The following is a 26,382-nucleotide window of genomic DNA, read 5'->3' as shown; positions in this document are numbered from 1 at the left end:
ACATGCTCTTAAGCACTGCAGAACAGAATACTAAGAAAAATTCAATATCTGTATACTGAATGTTTTATTCTTCTCATAATAAAATATTCATAAGGTATGACACATTATGTGTTGAACATGATAAGCACTGTCATACACACGTTATACAAGAATGCCTTCATAAAAAATAATTGTACATCACAAATAACATTACATTCTATTTCAAAGACAAAATTGTGATGTAAAAATGAACACACAAATCATAGGTAATAACTAGATAAATATAATGCCTAAATGCTGACGTTCTTAATTGTCAAATATTCTTAATTGTCCAAAAATGCTTGTTAAGACTGCAGAACATTAACTGGCAAGATTGGATATATGCAGCTTATGTCATTTCCATCTGTTACAGTCAAAACATTTAATGATAGACAATGAAATGGGCAGGTACAATTTGACATGGACATCTGAGAAAACATTGGATTGAAATTCTAGTTTAAAATTCATTTTCAATTCACCTCAGCTACACTCGTAAGCACAATTTTACAGACGTCCGTGTCGAATTGAACCCGCCTATTTCATTGTCTATCTTCAAATGTTTTGACTGGAACAGATAGAAATGACGTAAGCTGCATATTTCCAATCTTGCCAGTTCATGTTCCGCAGTCTTCAATAATTATTAGAGACAGAAGAATGGAGTTGCCCAGCTATTTTAAAGCATATCATTAATAAATGTATAAAAATAATTTTCACAGTATGAATGTGCTTATGTTTAAAATTGATAGCTTATATCTATCTTTAAGAAACTTAAAAGTCACATAAAAGTTAGCTGTTCAGCTACTGCCAGAAAATAAAATAGGTTTCCTTCTCGTCTCTTTGATCTCCACTTCACCTGGAAGTTCTAGAAACCCCCTTCGTTGGAGAGGCCACCACTACAACAAAAATAGGAAGCAACAGTAGATGTATACCCTGGTATGTATCTGTAGTAGAAACACCTGGAAATTTGATCATTCACCTAAACATCCAACAGTTAATATATATGTAAATGTAGTAGAAAACCTGCAGAAATTTGATCCTTCACCTATAAACATCCAACAGCTAATTATATATATATATATAACTATATCTATATATATATATATTTATGCCCCTTCCTCTGTTGTTGATAGTCATCAGTCTTTATACATAGGCTGGACATGTTAAGGTAAAGGATCAAATTTCTGAAGGATTCTTCTACATGTATATATACATGTTTACTCCTATATCATATAACTGATATACAGTGGATTTCAGTCATATGATATGGTTTTCTTATCAACAGTTTGTGACATCAAATGGTTTGACAAATAAAGTAGATTTATATACAAAAGCAGTATAAAACATGTAGCTATGTGTAAAACTTGTGATAAAAAGAATCTCCAATGATTTGTGGTTGGATATGATATTTATCCAATTTATGTGTTTTCTATCCCCTCACCAAGGCTCAGGGATAGAAAAACACATAGCTGCAGAACTGTAGAGATATGGTTTTATATTTTAGTCTTTGACCATAACGCTACAGATCCTGTAATGTAAATGAAGTGCAATTTACAGCACAAGATTTTCTGTGCACTTTGGGGATGTATTTCGCCACTTCCCAGCGTTGATCAATCAACGGCCTTTCATTCACTAATTTTAGACATATTCTATAACCAACCTGTATATTTTATCCACCTCCTTACCCTTCATAGTCATCTCTACAGACCAATAAACTCGCTTGTTGTGAATTTTATCCGATACGACAACAAATTCACAACAAGCGAGTTTATTGGTCTGTAGAGACAATTATAAAGGGTAAGGAGGTGGATAAAATACATGTATACAGGCTGGTTATAGAATATGTCTAGAATTAGTGGATGAAAGGTCGTTGATTGACCAATGCTGGAAAGTGGGGAATTACATCCTCAAAGTGCGCAGAAAATCTTGCGAAGTAAATTGCACTTTATTTACATTATGGGATCTGTAGCATTATGGTCAAAGACAAAAATATAAAACCATAACGCTACAGTTCTGCAGCTAGAAAACACACAACTCGTTGGATCAGAATCCTATCCAACCACAAACCGTAGGAGGTCCTATATATATATATGATTTAATTTTGTTTGTATTCTAGCCTCTGGTTAATATCCAAAAAGGAACACAAATTATTTCTGTATAACCTGGTTTGGTATGGGGACACACCCCCCTGACAACCAGCTGAATCATCTGTATCCATACAATCCTCTAAATTCCAGTCCTCGGGATTCATGGAAAATTCCAGATTTAATAAATGTACCTTTAACTTAACAATAATTCGATCTTGCCACATGTAAACAAACAACAAGGCTGCTGCTAGGCCTATGCATCAGTTTTTACCTCCCCTCGCTTCCCGTTACTTCCGTTACTACGGTTGTATTATTGAGCGGCAAATTTGAACTAATAAAAAGCAACGAAATTTTACACCCTTAGTTATTTAATGATTTTAGAATTAAATTATAAGGAATGACTCTAATTCTTGGCCAAATTATTCAAGTATAACCTGGTTTGGGTCAGTTTACGCTGTTTTATAATCCGCTTCGCAGATTATAAAGCGTAAACTGACCCAAACCAGGTATACTCGAATAATTTGGCCAAGAATTGGAGTCATTCCTAAAATAAACCCCTAGGAATGATAGCCTTCCCTATAGGAAAACCTGAACTCTCAACAAAAACCCAAACAAGAAGTCTGTGAGCCAATGCTCACTAGTAATACCCCAGCTTTGATGTGAATGTACACAAGTTCAGTTATGGACAAACACAAGGATGAACAAGAAGTTGACTTCAGATTTGTACAAAAATGAATGCAACCACATGGCATGCCTAAACAAAAAGTGTGCTAAAATTTCAAGCATTTGCAATTAGTAGTTGCTGAGAAAACTGCGACCAAAATTTGTTCTGTATGGTATGGACAGACACACAGATAAACAGGAAGTTGACATCGGATTTGTACAAAAATGATTCCCACCATATGACATGCCTAAACAAAGAGTGTGCTAAAATGTCAAGCATCTGCAATCAGTAGTTGCTGAGAAAACTGTGACCAAAATTTGTTATATATGGTATGGACAGACACACAGATAAACAGGAAGTTGACATCGGATTCGTACAAAAATTAATCCAACCGTATGACATGCCTCAACAAAGAATGTGCTAAAATTTCAAGCATCTGCAATCAGTAGTTGCTGCGAAAACTGTGACCAAAAATTTGTTATGTATGGTACAGACAGACGCATGGATAAACAGGAAGTTGACATCGGATTCGTACAAAAATTAATCCCACCATATGGCATGCCTCAACAAAGTGTGTGCTAAAATTTCAAGCATCTGCAATGAGTAGTTGCTGAATAAACTATGATGAAAAATTTGTTACGGACAGACAGACAGACACACGGACAGACAGACACATAAGGGTAAAAACAGTATACCCCCCTCTCCTTCGGAGCGGGGGTATAATAATAATAATAGCTTTAATACCCTCTAGAAAACCCTGGATTCCAACAAAATCCATAGGAATGATAGCTTACCCTATAGAAAACCCTGGACTCCAACAATCCATATGGAACAGGACCATAATCCCTAGAGTCTTCTGAATCCTCTTTATTATCTCCCTCTAACCACACATGGCCTTTAGGTACCTGCAGATAGTATGTAAATTGGATGAATTCATGTATCAAGAAATGACTCCACCCATAAACATATTACATATCATGATAAACACCTTGATAAAGCTTGATAAATATTTTTTGTGATACTTTTAATAAAATCGTTTTTCTCTAATGTCTGTCTGACTTATTTGATTTCAAGCTTCTGAAAATGGATTCCACATGCAAGCTTTGTTTGCTTGGTGCAATGAGGTTTATTCTACATGTACATGTATGGCTACATCGAATACACCTATGATAATGAATTCCTGTTAATACAGCAAATTAATTTTCATTCCCAGTAGTTCTACAACATGTTATGAACTTATAGGATATAATGAATAAGATAATAACAAATCACAATTGTTTGCCATTGACATTTTGCTATAAGTGTGTGTTTTACAGTATACCTTAACCACTTGTCCATCTTCTTTAATGATTCTGTCATGTTCCATGCCTATCAGTCTCTTACATACTAAACTAGTGGGGTTGTAGGGCTTCTTACAAATAACTATGTCACCTCTACAATGAAACAATATTGATACATGTATTACAATTTTTCTCCAAAAGTGAGTGGATAGTGCATTTGACCTCAGTGTAAAAGTTTACAGAATATTTAAAGATTCTTCTACCTGGTATTTATTATATACAAGAATTAATTTAATATCAAATGCCATCACTAAGTATTATAGAAATATTTGTGTCCATACATATCACACAAGACATTACTTAGATTAAAAAACATACATTTAATACTTGATATTTGTGTATGACATAATATTATAATCACATTACACAAAATGTTCATCTATATAAATGTGTTTTAATGTTTGATTAAAGTATATCAATTATTCTTCCTTTCTAAATCTAAAATAATTTGATAAACCAAACCAGTAAATAAAGGCTAGAGGCAACAAAAGCGCAAGACTATTTCTTACTTTTGTAATCTCTGATTAGAAACACTCATGTATTCAATAAATGCTTTATCATTGGAGTGAATTGTTGGATACATAGAATCCCCTGTCAGCTGTAATCAATAAAAAAATAAATAAGTAAAGTAATAAGATAATTACGGATTTATTTGTCTTTTAATGATATTTGTTTTAATGATGACCTTTGTTTCAAAAAATATACTAATTTATGTGTACACTTTGTAATAAACAAGAAGTGTAATGCCAGAATATGGCAAATTCAAATATAACCTTAATCTTTCAGTACGACCTTCATTTAACATGAAGTCTTCACTTTGACCACAAAAAGAAGTCCATGTCTCAAACAAATCAATAGTTATTACCAGCAATATGTGGACACAGTTAAAATATATGTATAATGTAATGCATGTTTACTCCACGTTCTTGATTTCAAAGGCACGAAACTTGAAAAGAAAATTCAATTTACATTAATGCTCCATGCTACTCTGTTTGCAAACAGCATAATTCCACAACCAGCACACCAGACTTGAAATACGCCTTTGATGCCCCTCTTCATGGAGGCCCTAAACAGGTTCCTCCACATATTTTGTCAAAACTCAGGCAGGTAGAGTTGAATACCCTTTGAGATATTCAGCTCTGAGACCATTCTTTTCATTTTCCTAAAAAAAGGTGTATAGTTAACCAAGTACATTATACTGCATAACATATGTTTTATTTGGGAGAACTTTAAGTAATGTGGACTCATCACTATTCATAAGGGGCCAATGTTCTAGGATTTTGTGGGTCACCAATACTGACAATTTTTAATACCCACTAACAATAATTGTCGACATACTGAATGTTCTGTTTAAATGAGTTTACCAACAAAATTACATCCCCATAAACCAGTAAAATTTTCCTTGCCCATGAACATTGGATCCCCCAAATTAAAATGATTTCACAGTATTGTACCTGAAATGTAAACTTTTTGAGAATTGGAAAATAATCATATTTACATTATAAACCATAAAGGATATGTGCTTCAAATAACAAGACTTCCATAGTGCATAGGATATGATAACTACATGCCATTTCATTGAAAGATTAATATACACCAACATTGTATTTTTAGGCACATATCAAAACAAGACTTGGAGTCAATTAAATGGAGAATTTGATAGTATCTTAAATCCAACTTTACAAAATTTCGAAGACAATTCAACAAATCTACTAACTGGATGGGTTGTGCCTATTATTGGGATAAAAAACAAACCTGTCCAGCAATTCTATCATATGCAGATGGTACCCACAATTGTGAATCAGAGGCACTTGTTTTTGAACACATGGTATATTATAACACAAAGTATCTATAAACTTAAATGACATGGAGTACAGAACCCCCCCCCCCCCCCCCAGAATTGCAGTCATTTACTTTTCAGAGAAAACAAAGTGGGAAACAGTTCATTACCTTTTTTTCCTATGATAATTCATCTACAAAATAATGTATGGCATGCTTGCATTTATTAACTTCTATCTGCATAAACAACCTCCAAACTTTGCTCACTTGAAAGCTGGTTTCATACCACAAAGTGCTATACATGTACTAGTCTTGGGCAGACAGCAAATTCAAAAATTCAATATCAATATTTAAATATTGCAATAAATGAATATAATGTTCGTTCCATAAATAATTTATGGTATTTTCCCAGTGTAATTTTAGAAACAGGCTTTTAGCCAATCAAAATACAAATAGATAATTCTGCAAGAGACTGGTACAAAAGAGCAATGTTTGGACACTGTTTACAGAGATAAAAGAAAATAAAGACAAGCATGCCATACATAATTTTGTAGATAAATTATTGTAGAAGAATGTCAGCCAACACTTTTCCACTGATTACTCTCTGATAGCATAAATGTCTGTAACTCTGGGGAGGGTGTACTCTTTGTAATTTGGAGTTAAATACTTTATATATATATATATATATATATATATATATATATATATATATATATATATATATATATATATATATATATATATATATATACAATGGAGTAAAAAAAAATTACGGAAACAAGTGCCTGGGTTGTAAACAGGGAAAGCTGTAACAAGAATTGGGATTTTTATATCAGCACTCAATAACACTTTTTTTTATTTTGGACGTGTGCACCTGCCAAGTCAGCCATGCGCATTATTTTTCAAGGTTAACATATTTGTTGGGCATCAGTTGATTCAAGTCATTTTACGTAATTAGTTTCGGTGAAAATTGGATTTTTTTAGTCAAAAGTTGAGGAAAATACTAAATCTCTGAAACAAAAAAGTTGTATATTTTTCGAAGGAGAAAAAGAAACTGCAATTTGATATGCTATTGAAAGTACCTCCGCCAAGGGTGATGGCTAAATCTTAAAAATTTTGTGCTGAAATTATCTTACCTATCTCACTGACATGTCGTCAACAGCAGTTATGACCTCCAGTAGATGAATGATAATTTCATAACTGATGCAAGCTTAGCAAAAATTAGTCTGTTCGTTCAGTTCTCAAACAGGAAATTTTACATTTCAAAAAAGTAGAAAGCCAAGAACGGACGGAACAAAAGAATCCGGAAGGTGACGGATGCACAGATTATGGTCATTAACATGTTTCTTACATTAGCAACTTTTCTGGCAAACGACCCCCCCCCCTCCCCCCCCAAAAAAAAAACTCGGGAGGGGCCAAAAGCGTAATCTTATTTTGTGGGGGAGTTGTAATCTCTATTGAGATTCTGCTGGGCTAGATATTTGGACTGACGCCCACTGTGGGCGTCAGTCCAAATATCTAGCCCAGCAGAATCTCAATAGAGATTAGGGGAGTTGATGTTACAAAATTTCCTTTCCATGGTCATAATTTAAGAAGATCAAACTATTTTAACACTGTTTACAGAGGTTCCAAATAAATTTTAGCTTATTTTCAATATCTAAATTTAAAAAACTTGAAAATCTTTAACAGTTTTCTTACCTGCTGTATCTGACCAGATCTGCTTCAAATATCGATCACAAGCACATGTAGTAGTCAGCTGCTTATGTGTAGAGACTTTGTACAAATATGAATATCCTCGGTGACAAAGTTACAAGTACATTTAGCAGTCTGTTTAGTTACATACTCTGTCCTTGATTTCCACTTTGGCAGAAAATATACAGTAATAATTAAAAATCCACGAGAGCTTGTACTTCTGCACCCCCAGGAAATTAATGCTTTAAGTATTGTCGTGTGATTATATCAATCTTTTTTTTCCTTCTCCGTTTTTAAGTGAGTTTGAAATCTACAAGTACATTAAAATTCCCGTTATAATAATCAAAATGATTTTCAATTCAATGTGCAAAACATGACACATGGTGACCATGTAGGTCACGTCAGTTTTGTTGGCATACTATACATGCAGTTTGTACGGAAGCGTATTAGGGCCGCAGCAGTATCTTTTATTAATTTGTTTTAACAAATTAGTAATTTGTTATAACAAATTACTAATTTGTTATAACAAATTATCAATTTGTTATAACAAATTATCAATTTGTTATAACAAATTATCAATTTGTTAAAACAAATTAGTAATTTGTTAAAACAAATTACTAATTTGTTATAACAAATTATCAATTTGTTATAACAAATTATCAACTTGTTATAACAAATTATTAATTTGTTATAACAGATTACTAATTTGTTATAACAAATTACTAATTTGTTAAAACAAATTATCAATTTGTTAAAACAAATTACTAATTTGTTAAAACAAATTACTAATTTGTTATAACAGATTACTAATTTGTTATAACAGATTACTAATTTGATATAACAAATTATCAATTTGATATAACAAATTAATAATTTGTTATAACAAATTAATAATTTGTTATAACAAATTATTAATTTGTTATAACAAATTGGTAATTTGTTATAACAAATTAAAAATTTTGATAAAGTGAAAGTGTATACAGATCTATGGAAGCCAGATGAGATCAGAAATCTTTTTATAAGTTGGATTTGTGAAAATAATAAATGTACAAGCTCTGCAGCTACAGCTTTTGACCAATATGTTAATCTGGATTTACATCTTTTAGCATTTAGAGTTTTCACTGTCAAACATTATTGTTATAAAGATACAATGCATCAAATTTTTTGGTTCCTATTTACTTATTCTTAGGAGCTCTATTTGAATTTTGTCCTCCTCCCCCACCAGGGCTCCGTCCTTGACTCCCATTTACCAGGTCATTGCATCCCCGTTCGTATGCTAGGAAAAAATATCTTATCAAAGACATGTTATTTGGAGAGGGAATTTTTTCCACCCTGAATCAACATGTTCATTATAATATGTTTTTTTTTTCAATATGTCTTTTATTTTATTTCATTTTACCCCCCCCCCCCTCCCTCTCTCTCTCGATTCATTCTATACATGTACCAAATGATTTATGCCTACTGTTCAATCCAGTTTATGTATCATGAATAAAATATATTTTAAACTAAACCGCCGTTCCTAATGCATAAACCTGAATCTGCTCCTCTGTTGAACCTCCTTGGCCCCAATTTATGCTGGGGGCAATAAAGGCAACATTGATAAAAAATGAATTTGTAGATAAATTATCATAGAAAAATTGATAAACACTCTGTAATAACCTTTTCTGAAAACGAAAATAAACAATATTCTTGAGTGGGTAGTACTTCTTAAATTTGAATTTAGATACCTTGTGAAATTTTTTCATGTATGTATGTAATTTTTATAATCAAAATACGTGCCTTTTGGAAAAGCCCTCGAAGTCCCACTAAAGCCTTCATAACTTATTATTGGCTGAAAACTTTGACAGTTGTTTCTTCAAATTCATTTGTAATTTGTATCCTGGTTGTCTCATATAGGACTACTCATATATTTTACAAGAAATGGTTAAGCAATATAATTTGTTATAACAATACACACAAATATTAAACATGTGTAAAGAAGGAAAAAATAGATCTTCTCCCCTTTTGAACCCTGTGTTGACATTGAAAAAAGTGTTGATTTGAATGGACGACGTTGAAGTCATATTTAATTGTCCGGAACTTCGAATTTTTCTCGAAGGATCCAACATTCTGTATTTCTTCTACATAATCCCTGGGATGCAGCTATTCCTTTAATTGTCTAACAGAGAAATCTATTCCAAGGAACTGACTCAAAAAAACAAAAACAAAACAAACAACAAACAAACAACAACAAAACAAAACAAAATTTTTTAAAAAAAACCTGCAATTAAACAAAAATTAAAGTGCTTTAATCTAAGTTGCTAATTCATCTAAATCCACATTAACATATTGATCAAAAGCTCTCCAAAGCTTATGCTTAACGTGTTCATAAAACCGATTTAAAATAAGATTTCTGATCTGATCTGATCTGGCTTCCATAGATCTGTATTCACCTTCATATTTTGTAAAAAATAATAATTTTTTAAATCAAATTAGTAATTTGTTATAACAAATTACTAATTTGTTATAACAAATTACTAATTTGTTATAACAAATTACTAATTTGTTTTATCAAATTAATAATTTGTTATATCAAATTAATAATTTGTTATATCAAATTATTATTTTGTTATAACAGATTACTAATTTGTTATAACAAATTACTAATTTGTTATATCAAATTGATAATTTGTTATATCAAATTAGTAATTTGTTATATCAAATTAGTAATTTGTTATAACAGATTACTAATTTGATATAACAAATAAATAATTTGTAATAACAAATTGATAATTTGTTATAACAAATTAGTAAGTTGTTATAACAAATTAGTAATCTGTTATAACAAATTAGTAATCTGTTTTAACAAATTGATAATTTGTTATAACAAATTGATAATTTGTTATAACAAATTAGTAATTTGTTATAACAGATTAATAATTTGTTATAACAAATTGATAATTTGTTATAACAAATTAGTAATTTGTTATAACAAATTAGTAATCTGTTTTAACAAATTGATAATTTATTATAACAAATTGATAATTTGTTATAACAAATTAGTAATTTGTTAAAACAAATTAATAAAAGATACTGCTGCGGCCCTATTACGCTTCCGTAAGTTTGTGATAAACAGAACCCAGTTAAGTTCAAATCAGTATGTCCATTGTCTTGGATGTGAATCTGCGTGCACAGTATTACAGAACTACATGTATATTTAAAATTCACTATGCTGAAAGGTTTTATTTTCGATGGGGTCTTTTTGGGGAGAGATTGCAATTCTACACAATAAAATTCGATGATGCACTTGCAAAATAATCAAATAGTTCATAAAATTTTATATATTAGCTTAATATGAAAGTCCACGAACAGTATTCGTGCTCGATTTTTATTTTAAATACCCACTTTTTAAAAATGTCACAATCAAATGACGTCATAGTTCCAATAACGTCACAATAACTACACCAGAGTTGCATTCATTCTTTGTCAGACAGAATGGGACTAATCCAAAGCTGCCTGAGAAAGAGAAGTAATAAAATAGGTGTTATTTCAGATGAGGAAATGGATGCCTACAAGAAAATTAAGAAAGAAGTTCAAAGTGAGGCTCTGGAAGAGAAACTCCGAAACAAGCCCCTTCCATGGCAAATGTTCTGCACGTCTCCAACTAGAAGTAAGGATGTCGACACTGTCAAAGAAAGCAAGATGTCTGATGTTGTGAAGGCAAAGGATGGGATGTCGTTCAACATTGAATTCAAATCAACGATTCCAAGGTTGCCACCTATCAAATTAAGGTCCACAACCAGAGTCGTCTATGACGAAGAGTATGAAAAGTGGAAAGGTAATCTAGTAATCTCTCTCTCTCTCTCTCTCTCTCTCTCTCTCTCTCTCTTACCGTAATAGTATTGAAATTGTAATAAACTCAACGTTATTATGTTTTTAATGACAGATGAAAGAGACAAGCTTCTCAGAGAAAAACAGGAGAAGGCAGAAGTCAGACGTAAAAAAACTCTTACAGAAGAAGATAATGGCGGCACAAAGACCTAAGACAGCTAGATTCAGGAATGCAGGGGATGTTACACCATTTTATTAAAGAAATCCTTCTGTCAAATGAAATAGAGTTTGTACAAACTAATGTAATTTTTTAAACAACTTTTGGAAACAAAGACAGTATATTTGCTTCAGATCTTTTGTTTGGATTTTTTTCTTCCTTGATGTCGGCCCACAGATACAGGGCTCAAATTACTTACTTAATTCTATAACTCAAAAGACTTCTCTTCGATTCTTCGTGCCAGATAATGAGCTCGAGAAAATCGAGACAAAATCGCAGAGTTAAAATAATAATTCTATAAATTCAAATATTTCGAAACATTAGGCGTTCCAAGGAGTACTCATTTAATCAGCAGGATTGATATTCCTTTTCAAAAAGAATCAATTTGTAAGTATACTACATGCACTAAGAAATGTAATCTCTTGTTCTCTTCACAGTTGTTTTAAACATTATTTAACAGAAATAAACATGTACAATGCTCAGGCCTTTTGTTACTTCTTTAGTTCGGTGGTTTGGAGTTTGGTTTAATTTTGCTAAAAGAGGTCCCGTTATAACAGCTTATAAAAATTTATATTTTCTCTACTACCTCTATCCATTGATATTTATAAAGTGTACATTTTTTTATTTAATAATTAAAACGTAGAGTTGACCGCACTTAATTCTAGCATACTGCAGTTTTACAAAGATCCTGGGAGAAAGGTCTATCTATTCCGGGCCAAGAAAAATGCACGGTCCATTGATCTCTCTAACAGTTCTACATGGTGCCCACACCAATCTATCTGCGAAATTTTTAACGACACCCTTTCCTTACAATGATTTGATGAAATTTGTAAGGTTTAGCCTTCCTCTTTTTTTGTTTGTTTTGTGTGTGTGTGTTTTTCGGGGAGGGGGGGGGTGTTCGGGTGCCTGAAAATTATAGAGGTAAAGTGAATCAAGGTGAAAGATTACTGTATCCTTTTGTGTGTATAAAAATTATTATAAAAATCATGAATGCTAAAGAGAAACGCATTTTTTCGTAATTATTTTTCCGAGAAATTTAAAACATTCAAAATAACTAGACACACTGGTAATTAAGGATATTTCGCTCCTCAGCCAGGAAGGGTATTTTTACTTCATGCATGCAACTCAATATGATTCAAGGTTCTTTGAAGTCTAAAAAAAACTGTATTGGAAAATTTTGTACCCTATAAAAGTTACCAAAGCTTGTTAATCATGTTATGAAATTAGAAATGAAAATTTTTTATGAACACGCAATTTTCTTGATATACCTGGATACCTATAATTTTTTATTCTTAAATAAATTTGTTGATCAATTAACAATGAAAAATTGCTTAGCTGGTGCTTTCGTTTGCATTTCCTGAAAATATATTTGAGATTTGATAATTTTCGCTATATAATATGATTAACTACATGCATAATGATGAACTTTGAAGAAATATCATGGGTAAATACACATTACTTTTTGAAATAGATAACATTTTTGTGAGTATTTTCAATAACTTAACTGCTGATTTTCAGAACCTGAGGATCGGATTACCTTAATTACATGTAATTATGATAAGCATATACAGACCGACTGTGTAACTGTAGATTTCTACTTCTGAAATACCCTCAGAATTAGAGGGATATGTATCATAATAAGAGGCCAAAAACTTAATTTTGACAATCACTTGGGTATTATGAATGTTCAAGCCAAGACCAACTTTATACAAATTTAAATTGAACAGTTCTAAATTTCTGTAGGGGACAGTTCTATAGTAAACTCATCGTACATTATCACGTTACATGAAGCTCAGCGGTTAAGATTCTTATATACATGTATATAATGCATTTTCATTTGGAGACAAAAAATTCATACTTTGGTGAAGGGCTTATGAATCATTTTCAATAAACAGCCTGCTATTTAAATGTTCAGAATTTTTTTTAAAGTTTTTAAAAATAAATTGAATTTTGAAACTATATACGTCCAACATGGCCCACGTCAAAGAGTTGGTGTGAAACAAACGAGTCTTCCTGTTTGAAGTTTGAAAAAAGTAAAAGTGTCAGACATACAGTTGCTGTGACAGCGCATCATTTTATGATGTTTTATTCAAATGAGAAATTCAGAGGCTGGGTAACAAGACAAACGCATAATCAGTTCTACACGCTTAAAAATGTTCAGGGTAGTGCATCCCTCATCTTCTGCTACAGAATTTATCAACTAGTGTCTACTATCTGCCGTTTTATTTAGCAGTTTATATATTTTATTTTAAACAGAAAGTCGGCGAAAAGTGTTCCTTTTTTGGCAATTTAATATTGTGAATCCTGGGTGCGATATTGTGAATCTTGGGTGCAATTATCTAAAGGGAAAAAATATCGAAATGCGGTTTTGAATATACATGTACATTTTTTTTTAAATTGGTGAAACATACATACAAACACCGATTGATTAAAACGTACATGTTTTAATCTACTTCAAGTCTTTCTATGCAGTATAAAATTTCAATGAAATACCGACTGAAAAGTTGCAAATCGACTCCAGCGATTCCTTGACATATAAACTAAGACGAATGTATAAAATAAATTCATTCAGTCAAGTACATTAATTCTTAGTATCAAGTTAATAATTTAAATGTTAATTTAACTCTACTCTTACACATGCAACGACGGGGTGAATAAAAATTAGGGACATGCAAATATTTAAAAAAAAAATGAAATGTAATTTATTTCTTCAAAAAGAACGAGTATACTTCATATTATTATTATATTATATCATGTGTACACGTGTATTACTATTTGCTATGAGTGTGTTGACAAAGTGCATTATTTGAATAATACTGTAAATCATGAATGTATTAATTTACCATTATTTTCATTATTATCTTTCATCAATGATTATAATTTTTTTTTTCAATAATTAAGTAATCATTAAAATATAGATTAAAAAAAAACACATGTCAATTGAATGAACAACACACCCAAACCCTTAAACTCCAATTTTAAAAAATCCATTGATCAATGATTTAAAGTAAAAAAAAAATTCTGAAACGCGTGTTTAAATCGTGAACAATACAAACAATGATAAATTCCTTTTAGGAGGCTTTGTGGAACTTTTAATACTTTTACAAAACAATTGTGTCATTATTCTGTTCCTTCAAGGACAATACTTGTACCGTTACTGGGTACTAATGCAGGCAAATCGTCAATTTTCAGTGACCTGTCGTAACCGAAAAGCAAAAATTCAATTGTAACACCGGCCAGTGTAAAGACGAATAATGACCCTCTTAGAGTAATGACACAGTCAAGGCCATTTTTCAACATAGGAAATTGACCACCAGCAGTAGAAAAAAATGTGTTTATTTGTAGGAGAAAAAAAAGAATCACAGACGTCAGTTTCCTACATGTGTCACCAGTATAAGAAAATGACCTCTGTTGAAAGAATGACCACAGCAGAATATGTTATAATATAAAATTCGAAGGACGAGGGGCTGATGCCAATATTTGCAAATGCGGGTAGCCGTGAAGATTTCAATTCGTTTTGTTTTTTGTTTTTTGTTTTTTTTTTTTTGGACTATAACACTGGGGGATGAAGATGAGTTATACAACATAGCAATGCAGCAATTAAAATTGTAATAAAACAGCTTTATAATTTTCTGACCTGATTTGTATTGTCTTGGCGTGCAAGTTTTTTTTTTTTTTTTTTTTTTTTTTTTTTTTTTTTTTTTTCTGTCAAAAAGAATACTAGTATGACTTTTGCCCCCCTCCATATGGCGATAAAAATTTCTTCTAAAGAGAATCGGCCACAGGGAAGAGTGAAAAAGTATTAAATTATAAGGCCATACATCAAAGGTCCAGAAAACTTCTCTACAGAAAAAGACTAACCTGAAAATTATAGTTTTACAACAAATTATAGGCAACAATAACAACAGAGACTTATGATATGCATTCTGTTCCAGACATTCAGATAATTCTTTTTAAACGTTTTACAAAACATTATAGGCAACACATCAGATCAGAATCAGAAATTTTTATTTAAAGTCGGATTTTTTTAACAAATAACATGAGCTCTATAGAGCTTTTGACCGACAAGATTAGTAAGACATATACATAAAATACATAAATGACAATATACACATATAAACATAGTTAAAATTTCAATGGCATGCAGCACAACAGACATAATTTACACACACAAAGACACAACAACAACACATATAGCATGCATTTACATATAGGACAATACATAGAAAGATACATAAATAGAAATAAATATGATTGAAAAGTCAAAGTAGCACTTATACACTAAAAAGGGTAGTCTATAATTAAATTTATATAAAATATGAGATAGCACTTTCGCTGGATTAAAAGTTAAACTTTATAATTTCATAATTTTATAGTAAATTAACTCATTAAAAGGAATAAACATACTAAACATAAGAAACAGAAAATTGAAAACTTAAAATCTATAAAAGAACTGAATTTAAAACTAAATATTTAAGATCTGCAGGAGCCACATTTACAGGAATCTCCATTCCAGTTATTAATAAGACTTTTAAACTGATTTATTGTAGCTGCATTTCTAATGTCTTCTGGGAGTTCATTCCAGAGTTTGGCTCCTGCATATCTAAAGGAGTGTAGGCCATGTTTAGTAGTTCTTACCCTAGGTACCTGCACTGTATTACTTTTCCTAAAATGATATGATAACCATAATAACGGGTTCAAAAGTGGAGGGGGAACTTCCCAAAAATGTCTGACAAGCGAAAAAAAAGCTAATTTACTATCCAAATCCCGCAATGTGTCCGTGCTAGACCTTACAGCGTCAAAAAAGGGGGGGACCAGCATATAAAGGAAAATTTACTATAGCAAAATACTATACTCAGAAAAAAGTGCCCCCCCCCCCCCCCGCGTTCTACGGGCCTGCAACAACAACAACAGAGAAATTCCTTTGAATGGAAATTTAAGCTAAGATTGAAAAAGAGAGAAATCTCGTGTTTGACTGAGTGTAAATTTTGAGAGTGATGCAGATACGCACCAGGAAGAATAAACAGAATATATTCTGATAACAGTACTTAGAGCTAAGTTTTCGTCAAAGAACAGTTACTTTTGTTGATTTTTTTTTATTGAAAGACTGATATGGATATATGCGAAACTTCCCGAAGAAAATTGGAGTGTCGAGTGAAGTTCTTTAATTGCAAGCTAATTAATTTTGCTTTTAAATAAAAGTATAACTGTCCTACAATACATTGCATTGTAATGCTTGATGTACTGTCTAATTTAAACATACTTGGTCAATTTTTCTTATTAGGCAAAACATTGGAAAAAAATATAAACTTTCCTGTTTGACTGATGAGTGAATATTTTGAGACTCAAACAAAGCGCCGATGACTTTGTAGAACAATCAAAGACGCTTTTCAGTACTGCTTAGCAGTACTTGTTTAGTGAGATCAGCTCACACTAAGTCCTTTACACGCGACATTACCCGTAACCGTTATTTACTCTGACTTTAACACGTGGTCATTTGTGAATGTCTCTCTAGCGTCTTATATATAGTATACAGGCCTGTTATTCGTTAGCATTGTTAAAACATTTACATAATATGAAGCAGAAATCAATGATCGTTTTGTCTACGTTGTTCAAAGGGACATAATTTGAGTTATCGAACTTTGAAACAAAACTTACATTATGCAAATTTCCAAATAAACATTCAATCACAAGGACAAATTGTATATAAAAGCTGTCTTTGGAGGGTGGATGGTGGGGGATATTTATAATACAATGACAAGTAAAATAATTGTGCTTGTTATACAATGACAAGTAAAATAATTGTGCTTGTTTAAATACAAGTAGAACTGCACCATACTGCACTCTGCTGCAATACAATGCGATGCATTGTGATGCCTGCCAAATTCTCCAATCAAAATTAACTTAGTAAGTTTTTTTCTTAATTGAATTTAAGAACTGATTGAATACACACACTTTTTTCATTTTATGCTTTGAAGAAAAAAGGGTTTCAAAAAGAGACTAGAGAGCATTTCTGTTATTCTCATATTCTTAAATATTTGTTTTCTTTGATATGAATCAAAATTAACAATCAGTAATTAAGTCGAAGGACTTTCGCAAAGTTACGTGTTACTGGGTTTTTTGTTTTTATCGAATGACTAGTTTGAGTATGCGCAAAAGATCCAAAAGAAATGAACACTCCTTTTTGACTGATGAGAGGATTTTTTTGTTTGCAAGAGAATTTATACTGTTTACCACAATAGGAATTTAACTGCATTTTATTGCACTGCACTACAATGCAATGTCAATCAAGAAAATGAAGTCCATTTTTGTTTCACATTATGGTATTGAAAATAAGAATAACATATTTTCTAATATATTTTTATTTTTAAAAAAGTTTTGAAAAACAGATTGGATGGAATATTTTCATTCACATTTTCCTATATGATTGTTCTCTTTCATACGAATCTAAATTAGCAATGCAGTAATAATGTCGAAGGATTTTTTGACAATTTTTTTCATTGCTGTTTATTTTTTTATGCAAGCCTAGTTTGGGTATATGAAAGATTGAAAAAGAGAGAAATCTCGTGTTTGACTGATGAGTGTAAATTTTGAGAGTGATAGAGATACGCACCAGGAAGAATAAACAGAATATATTCTGATAACAGTACTTAGAGCTAAGTTTTCGTCAAAGAACAGTTACTTTTGCTGATTTTTTTTTTTTATTGAAAGACTGATATGGATATATGCGAAACTTCCCGAAGAAAATTGGAGTGTCGAGTGAAGTTCTTTAATTGCAAGCTAATTAATTTTGCTTTTAAATAAAAATATAACTGTCCTACAATTCATTGCATTGTAATGCTTGATGTACTGCCTAATTTAAACATACTTGGTTAATTTTTCTTATTAGGCAAAACATTGGAAAAAAATATAAACTTTCCTGTTTGACTGATGAGTGAATATTTTGAGACTCAAACAAAGCGCCGATGACTTTGTAGAACAATCAAAGACGCTTTTCAGTACTGCTTAGCAGTACTTGTTTAGTGAGATCAGCTCACACTAAGTCCTTTACACGCGACATTACCCGTAACCGTTATTTACTCTGACTTTAACACGTGGTCATTTGTGAATGTCTCTCTAGCGTCTTATATATAGTATACAGGCCTGTTATTCGTTAGCATTGTTAAAACATTTACATAATATGAAGCAGAAATCAATGATCGTTTTGTCTACGTTGTTCAAAGGGACATAATTTGAGTTATCGAACTTTGAAACAAAACTTACATTATGCAAATTCCCAAATAAACATTCAATCACAAGGACAAATTGTATATAAAAGCTGTCTTTGGAGGGTGGATGGTGGGGGATATTTATAATACAATGACAAGTAAAATAATTGTGCTTGTTTAAATACAAGTAGAACTGCACCATACTGCACTCTGCTACAAGTAGAACTGCACCATACTGCACTCTGCTGCAATACAATGCGATGCATTGTGATGCCTGCCAAATTCTCCAATCAAAATTAACTTAGTAAGTTTTTTTCTTAATTGAATTTAAGAACTGATTGAATACACACACTTTTTTCTTTTTATGCTTTGAAGAAAAAAAGGTTTCAAAAAGAGACTAGAGAGCATTTCTGTTATTCTCATATTCTTTAATATTTGTTTTCTTTGAAATGAATCAAAATTAACAATCAGTATACTGCTTAGCAGTACTTGTTTAGTGAGATAAGCTCTTACTAAGTTCTTTACACGCGACATTACCCGTAAAGATTCAATTTTTCGCCATAAATGATCACAGAAGGGAAGATTAATTAAGTAGACTGTGATTTTTTAAATCCCACTCATTTCTGTTTAAAATTTTATAAATCTTTCAGAAAATTCTGGTAACATATTTTTATAGGACATGTTTTTAAAAGAAACAGATTATAGCAATTTCCTGTTTACTGCCAGTTTTATTTATAAAACCGATTCTACCCTATAACCTTAGAATGGGTCAACCTACACCACGTGTCTTGAATTTAAATCACAATAACATTAGTAGGGGTGACTGTTTGCCTGAGACTTTATAGTTGTGCGAGTCTCAAAGATCCCAGCTCTCACAATTATGTACCCTGCACGTCCCCAGTCTCTCTTGTGACAGAGAATACATGTATACAGTATAATACACAATTCTACAAAAGCCTCATTCTGGAAATACCGGTACTCAAATATTGTCAAATATTGCTTAGCAATATGTTAGCCGAACCCATGCATTCATTTTGAAGCGATTTTGTGATGCCAATATATCTGCAACGTTAACATTTTCCTTTTTTTTTTAAATTCCAGATGCAATGTGATTGCGTTTTGCAGCTGTTGTTGATTGTTAAAACACGACTCGAGATTAAGGAGACAAGTAAATGTCTTTTACTAACAGACATACTGATCTTTACATACAACAAATCAAAACATTAAAACCATGTCCAATTAAACATGCATGGCGCGGGTATATATGTGAAAGTGCTTTTGCAGTATTATTGTACGTCAGCTCTGCAACCATGTTCTTATTCAATTCACTATAAAACAATAATAATATAATTTAATATATAATATAATATAAACAATTAACTGAAACAAATATTCAAAGGAGAACAAATCTTATTCAATAGCCTAAAAGGTTGTTTTTAATTTTTACAGAGTGTCTTTTTTAGAGGTTGGAATTCTATGCAAAAAGCCAATTACACTGACAAAAGCATTAAATATCTCATTAAAATACAATAAATTATGCATATAAATGAAAGAACCAATAAAAAGCCTGTTTCTCTATCTCAGCCACGACATGACAGGAAATCCCCTACTACAGGAAGCAGACCAGGGACGGGGAACCAAGCTAACCCAAAAATATCCGTTCGTGTTCGATTGGTTCTAATCATTACTCTCTAAAATGTCATAATTAGATGACGTCATAGTTCCTATAACGTCATAATAACTCCACCAGAGTTGCATTCGTTCGTTGTCAGACAGAATGGGACTAATCCAAAGCTGCCTTGGAAAGAGAAGTAATAAAGTAGGCGTCCTCTCAAATGAGGAAATGGATGCCTACAAGAAAATCAAGGAAGAGAATCAAAGTGAGATACTGAATGAGAAATTCCAAAACAACCCCCTTCCATGGCAAATGTTCTGCACATCTCCAGCTAGAAGTGAAGATGCCAACACAGTAAGACAGTAAGATGTCCGATCTCGTGAAGGCAAAGAATGGAATGTCGCTCAACATCGAATTCAAGTCAACGATACCAAAGTTGCCATCTGTCAAATTAAGGTCCACTACCAGAGTCGTCTATGACGAAGAGTATGAAAAGTGGAAAGGTACAGATATGTATTCTCCCTCCTCTCCACCCCTTCTCTCTCTCTCTCTCATATATATTGTAACTAAAAATAAAATTAAATAATAATTTTTAATGACAGATAAAAGAGACAAGCTTCTCAAAGAAAAACAGGAGAAGGCAGAAGTAAGACGTAAAAAAGTCTTACAGAAGATAATGGCAGCTCAAAGACCTAAGACAGCTAGATTTAGAAGTGCAGAACAAGTCGCCTCAGTGGGTTAAACAAAAACTCGTTCTGTTAAAATGAAAAAGATCTTAGAAAAGCTGGCATCGATTATTTTTGTCTATAAACAACTTTTGGAAACAAAAAGGGGATACTCGAAGTTTAATATTTGCTTCAGATCGTTGGTTTGGCTTTTATTTCTTTTCCCTCTCTTTGGAATCTTCCAGAATGTCAACCTATAGATAAATGTATGTGGATCTTTTGAAACGTTCTGCTATCGAAGGAGAACCCATTTGATCAGATGGAAAGGGATTCCTTTTCAAAAAGAATCAAATTGTAAATACTACTTCTTGTTCTCTTTTTTTAAAATTATGTTTTTACAAACTAGTATGTATTTACTGAAATAAACGTGTACATACAATGCTCTCGACTTGTTACTTCTTAAAAGTTTGGTTTCATTTGCCTAAAAGCATATCCTTTATAATGAAAAAGGTGAAGATAAATAATAGGGATCGATCTCAAAAACCCCTACAAACAATACAAACCTGTGAACAAGCATAAAACACAGACCCGTGGTTATTCAAGACGAGGGATCAGATGCCTGTGAGGAGAAATCATTCCCTTACTGATGTATAAATGCGCATCTGGTGCATAAACTCTGGTACCGTATAAGATTTACACTATACTACTTCACATAAAGATGGATGTTTAAGGTCATAGGATACTAGAACCCAAAAATCCGAAGAAGATGAATTTTTGTATTGCGCTGATGTTGGACCTTCCTATAACTTTTTGGTACATTTTTATCAAATGCTGAAATGCCAGTGTTCGACCTTACAGCATCAAGTGGGGGGAGCCAGTTGATCAGCGTCTGCATGAAAATTTACATATTAAAACTACAAAAAAAACTATAACCCCCCCCCCCCCTCCAGCTGTGTGCCTGGTTTTGGTGAAAAAATAAAATTTATTTAAAAAAAAAAGAGGCTAGTTTGATAGGAAAAATTTCGTGAAAAATATGTGTTTTAGCAATGATAAATTAAAGCCAGTTCAAACTATTTTACAAACTTCTATGAGTATCCTATGTCCTTAAATTGAAAAAAATACACTAGCATATTTTTACAGTTCAGTATACCCAGGATTTTTTTCACAAGGGGGGGGGGGGGTGTTCCAGTTCCACATCAACTGTAACAAATCTCAGACTCAGAAATTTGTTTATAAGTTAAAAAAAAACATATCAGACAAAAATCCTATTTTCGGGGGGGGGGGGGGGGGGGTAGAAGACAATATTTCCCAAGTTAATTTTTTGATAGACTGATAGATGACCCTCACCATTTTTAAAGGAGTCCGTGTTTCTTGGGGAGGGGATTTTTTCCTTAATTTTACATAGAAATTTAATGATCCTAAAATTCTAGGGGGGGGGGGGGAGGGCAAGACTCCACCCAAACTCCCTCTAGCCCATGCAGTTAATGCCAAGAGGTGACTCTGCTTAGTATACTGCAGCTTTACTCCTTGGAGTAGGGTCCATTTTTCTGGGCCAAGGAAGAGTGAAGTCATTTTGAGTCTCCTCTGACAGTTCCACAGGCTGCCTCCCCCCTCTTTTACAATGAATTTCACAGGGAGATACTGTTAATATGTCAATTGATGGTCTGCTTTAAAACTGTTTTACCAGTAATTAACAAACATTAAGGTTCTTTAAAACTGCCTAAATCTAAGTCTCAAACATCTTGTTTATGATGCTTCATCTAAATACCAAAAACTCCCGAGGCTGGGTCTAAAAAGTTTAAAAATTCTATTCTGAGCATAGTTTTATACCCTCAAAAAGAATTCAGGATAAAACTTCACTGAGGGTAAACCTAATTTTAAGAATATAAACACATACATGTACAAAAATATTTTGTGGACAAATGGCTCACAATAAGATAGGAACTTTACATTCAATCAAAATGTTGTTATAATGGAAGAATTATACAGTCCATATATATATCAATATATAGATAGCACGAATTTTGTAGTTTAAGGAGGAAGATTAAGGAAGTAATAGCAATACAGTAAAACTTGTCTAATCCGAACCTCACTGGTTCCATAGAAATTGGCTGGATTAGGCAACATTTGATCCGGATTAGACAACATTTTGAACAATTGAATTTACTCAAAGGGACTAACAGTTTTCATTGTAATGGACAAGATTTTGGATTCAACATCCAGATTTGACAAGTTTCACTGTAGATTTAAACAACAAACAGGATCACTGGTGATATAAACAACTTACAATAGAAAAACAACACAACAAACAACTCTCATACTTTAATTAACATAATGTTTCACATTTTTATAAAACTGAAGTGTTCGTTTTTAAGCCAGTCAACATATCTACTCAAACAATTTGAATACGTGTAGAGGATATTGGTCAGTTTTCAGTTTCATCCTATCTAGTTCTTCAACTGTAGGTGGTTCCTGGAGTTTCTTGTATTCCCGTGTTTTCAGGACAGGACGCGGCCTGTCCGAGTCCACCAGACGTATTCGGGCAAAATATCCGATGTAAGGTCTATCAATATTCAGCTTTTCTTTCATGCAGTCATCAAATACCAGTTGAGGTTTTCTACACCTAAAAGAGAAAGAAAATTTCTCAGAAAAATCACTGAGAATTATTTTTTCTCCCTTCTCACCTGTCCTCAGAAATGATGCTTAATTACTCTACCTTGCATTAAAGAATATATCAAAAGAATACATCAACTACAACTTATTATCTTAAAGTTTTCTGATGAATAGGGGGGTAAATAAGTTCTTTTTTATGTAAATCTTAAACAGTTTTGTTAATTCATAATTTTGATAACATTGAATTATCAAATATTACATACAAAAAATTGGGAAATTTAACCCAAGGTAAAACAAGCTTATAGTGAAGTACCAGGGACAAACAATTTTGATTCATTATACATGTATATGTAACTGGTTATATCCAATAAGTTCACATAATGTGTTTTAAAACTAAAGGGAATGAAAATCACTTTGCTATTTATTATTTAAAGTGTGTTTGCAATTTTTTTTTTTTTTGCACCATTTTTTTTTTTATTTTCAAAACATTTATATAGATCAGGACTTACATTGAAAAATCCAGTTGTCCTTTATAGTCTCTGTCTATACACGTATAGTAGGCCTCAAATTCATTCATGCAATGCTTCTTTACTTTACCAAAAAACTGGAAGCCACATTTGGTAACTTCTCTGCCCTCTTTCAAGCATACAGTTGGGTTCTTTTGGTTTTCTTGCTTACATAACATGAATTCCTAAAAAAAAAAATAAATTATGATGTAAGTTCCTACAAATCACTTATTTCGCAGTCAAATTATATCAAATTCACTTTAAAATAACTCACTTCAAAAAGGTAAAAGTTGTGGAAGATAATAAGTGTGAAAGCCAAGAAGCTTTTTTGGACAAAATAATACACATTTGATGAAAAGAAGCTAGATTATATAATCTAAAAACCAGCACATTTATAGAATATAAATTCTTGTCTAGTAATTGGCTCTTCTGTTTAACCATCTGGAAAATACATGTATGTTTGATGCAAAATCCCAAGAAAATTTGGTCCAGGTAGAGGTTATATTTACTTGGGAATGAACCTGTTCAATCACCCAGAAAATGTAGGTCAAATGCAGCATCTAAAGAAGGTTTGATAGTATGCTTTCCTAAATGCAACATCCATGCTAATTTGGTTAGACTATGGCTCATAGTTACAAATATGCTCAGTCATCTAGCAAACATTGGACAGATGCAGCAATCAAATCAGGTCTAGTAGTGTGCATTACATGTACATGTACCTGATGATCATTTGTGCAAGTTCCATTAGGCCAAGCTTAAAAAATTCTTTGTTTGCAGTTGCTGACATATAATTTTTAGAGTGGGTAGGTAGTTTTTTTTGTTTTGTTTTTTTTAAAAAAAGATTGTTGTTTTCAGATTTTTGATAGATAACAAATTATAGAGATTTTCATAGGTTGACTAAACATAAATAAGCTCCACTTGTTATAAACCATTAATTGATTAAAACAAAAATAGAAAATGAAACAGTTTTAATGTCCTGAAAGCTTGAAACTTAAAAAAAAATAATAATTCAAAATAGCTGAAAAAAAGTTTGGGTCAGGTGCATTTTCAGTGGGTTAGGCAACTGCAAACAAACAAATTTTTATTTAAGGCCTTAAGGTAGAACTTTATAATAACTTGGGAATGGACCTGCTCTAAAAACTTCAACCTGTTCAATCATGTGAAAATTGCAGGTCAGATGTAGCATCTGACAAATAAATTGATGTTTCATGGATTTCAATAACCTCATTAAAAAATTCACTTGCTCACACATAAAATTCACAAGCCCCAGGCACTGGAAAATTGGCTTTGTCAGCATCTGGCTTACAGTTACTTGGGCCTTACGGACCTACTCCTAAAACTTCAAACTGGTCACTCGTTTAGAAATAAGTCATTTGTAGCATCTTAACCCTCGATGCATCTATGCAAGTTTCATCTGTTTCAGACTTCAGCGTATAAAAAACTGCTTACGACTGCTTAGAACCATTTAAAGATAAATAAAGAAACAAGATGAGGTGCAAAATATATATGGTTAACAAAGTACCCAAAGCATGCAACAAAAAAGGGGTCTGTAAACCGAAGGCTTTTACAATGCTTGGATCTGTAGCTCTCTGGTTTGACTGTCCAAATCAACCAGAGAGCTACCAGTTTTGCAGATAAGTGAGAATGAGATCCATGTTTTCAATGTGCTGAAGTAAAAAGTGCAACAGGCACAGTATCTATCCAAGCCAAATTAACATATCATTTGAATATTTTCTAGAGATCACAGCTAAGAGTTAAAATTAATGGACATTTTTCTTCCTCGTTATTTAATGAATCAGACATTAACCTGCATGTACTGTAGCTGTTCTCAAGTTTTATACGCTTTTATCAAGAAATAAGAAAAAAAATTAGTAAAAGTGCAATTTATTGGCCCATGTTCTTACAAACTTTACAGTGTTGAGAAAATTCGAATTATCTTGTTACACTTACTTTGCACTGGTTATCACAAAATCTTCCAAAATATAAGGACCCTGCTTTTAATTCGGGCCATGTTAAATGCAATTCAGGAACGGTTAATTCCTCGTAGGTTGGCAAAGTTTCGTAAAATTCTGTTGTCATTTTTGAGCCCCAGTTCGCCAACCAAGGGCACAAAATATATTTTGAGTTCCGAGCCCGATCCTTAAAAAAACTATTGTTTATCCACGTGACTA

The 26,382-nt window shown here is 32.3% G+C and overlaps 3 protein-coding genes across 3 annotated transcripts; 1 reads left to right on the top strand and 2 right to left on the bottom strand.

Annotated features, from left to right (window-relative positions):
* Positions 1-45: 45 nt before the first annotated feature.
* Positions 46-7,117, bottom strand: LOC133195662 (mitochondrial inner membrane protease subunit 1-like). Its single transcript, XM_061331592.1, has 6 exons — positions 7,022-7,117; positions 5,076-5,268; positions 4,616-4,704; positions 4,088-4,199; positions 3,561-3,671; positions 46-911 (listed from the first exon to the last, which is right to left on the bottom strand). Exons 2-6 carry the CDS (start codon positions 5,190-5,192, stop codon positions 813-815), a joined length of 528 nt encoding a protein of 175 aa, XP_061187576.1. The 5' UTR covers positions 5,193-5,268; positions 7,022-7,117; the 3' UTR covers positions 46-812.
* Positions 7,118-11,094: 3,977 nt separating this feature from the next.
* LOC133195561 (uncharacterized) lies at positions 11,095-11,842 on the top strand. Its single transcript, XM_061331479.1, has 2 exons — positions 11,095-11,394; positions 11,503-11,842. Exons 1-2 carry the CDS (start codon positions 11,118-11,120, stop codon positions 11,598-11,600), a joined length of 375 nt encoding a protein of 124 aa, XP_061187463.1. The 5' UTR covers positions 11,095-11,117; the 3' UTR covers positions 11,601-11,842.
* Positions 11,843-23,401: 11,559 nt separating this feature from the next.
* Positions 23,402-26,340, bottom strand: LOC133186608 (NADH dehydrogenase [ubiquinone] 1 alpha subcomplex subunit 8-like). The gene is made up of 3 exons (XM_061321841.1): positions 26,162-26,340; positions 24,215-24,396; positions 23,402-23,715 (listed from the first exon to the last, which is right to left on the bottom strand). The coding sequence occupies exons 1-3, from the start codon at positions 26,288-26,290 to the stop codon at positions 23,481-23,483; spliced, it is 546 nt and encodes a 181-aa protein (XP_061177825.1). The 5' UTR covers positions 26,291-26,340; the 3' UTR covers positions 23,402-23,480.
* Positions 26,341-26,382: the final 42 nt, after the last annotated feature.

Source organism: Saccostrea echinata, unplaced genomic scaffold (assembly GCF_033153115.1).
Source record: "Saccostrea echinata isolate AGI-Se365-2 ecotype Australia unplaced genomic scaffold, CSIRO_AGI_Sech_v1 ptg000001l, whole genome shotgun sequence".
Taxonomy (NCBI): domain Eukaryota; kingdom Metazoa; phylum Mollusca; class Bivalvia; order Ostreida; family Ostreidae; genus Saccostrea; species Saccostrea echinata.
Note: the sequence above shows the minus strand (reverse complement) of the source record. Positions and strands in the feature narration are given on the sequence as shown.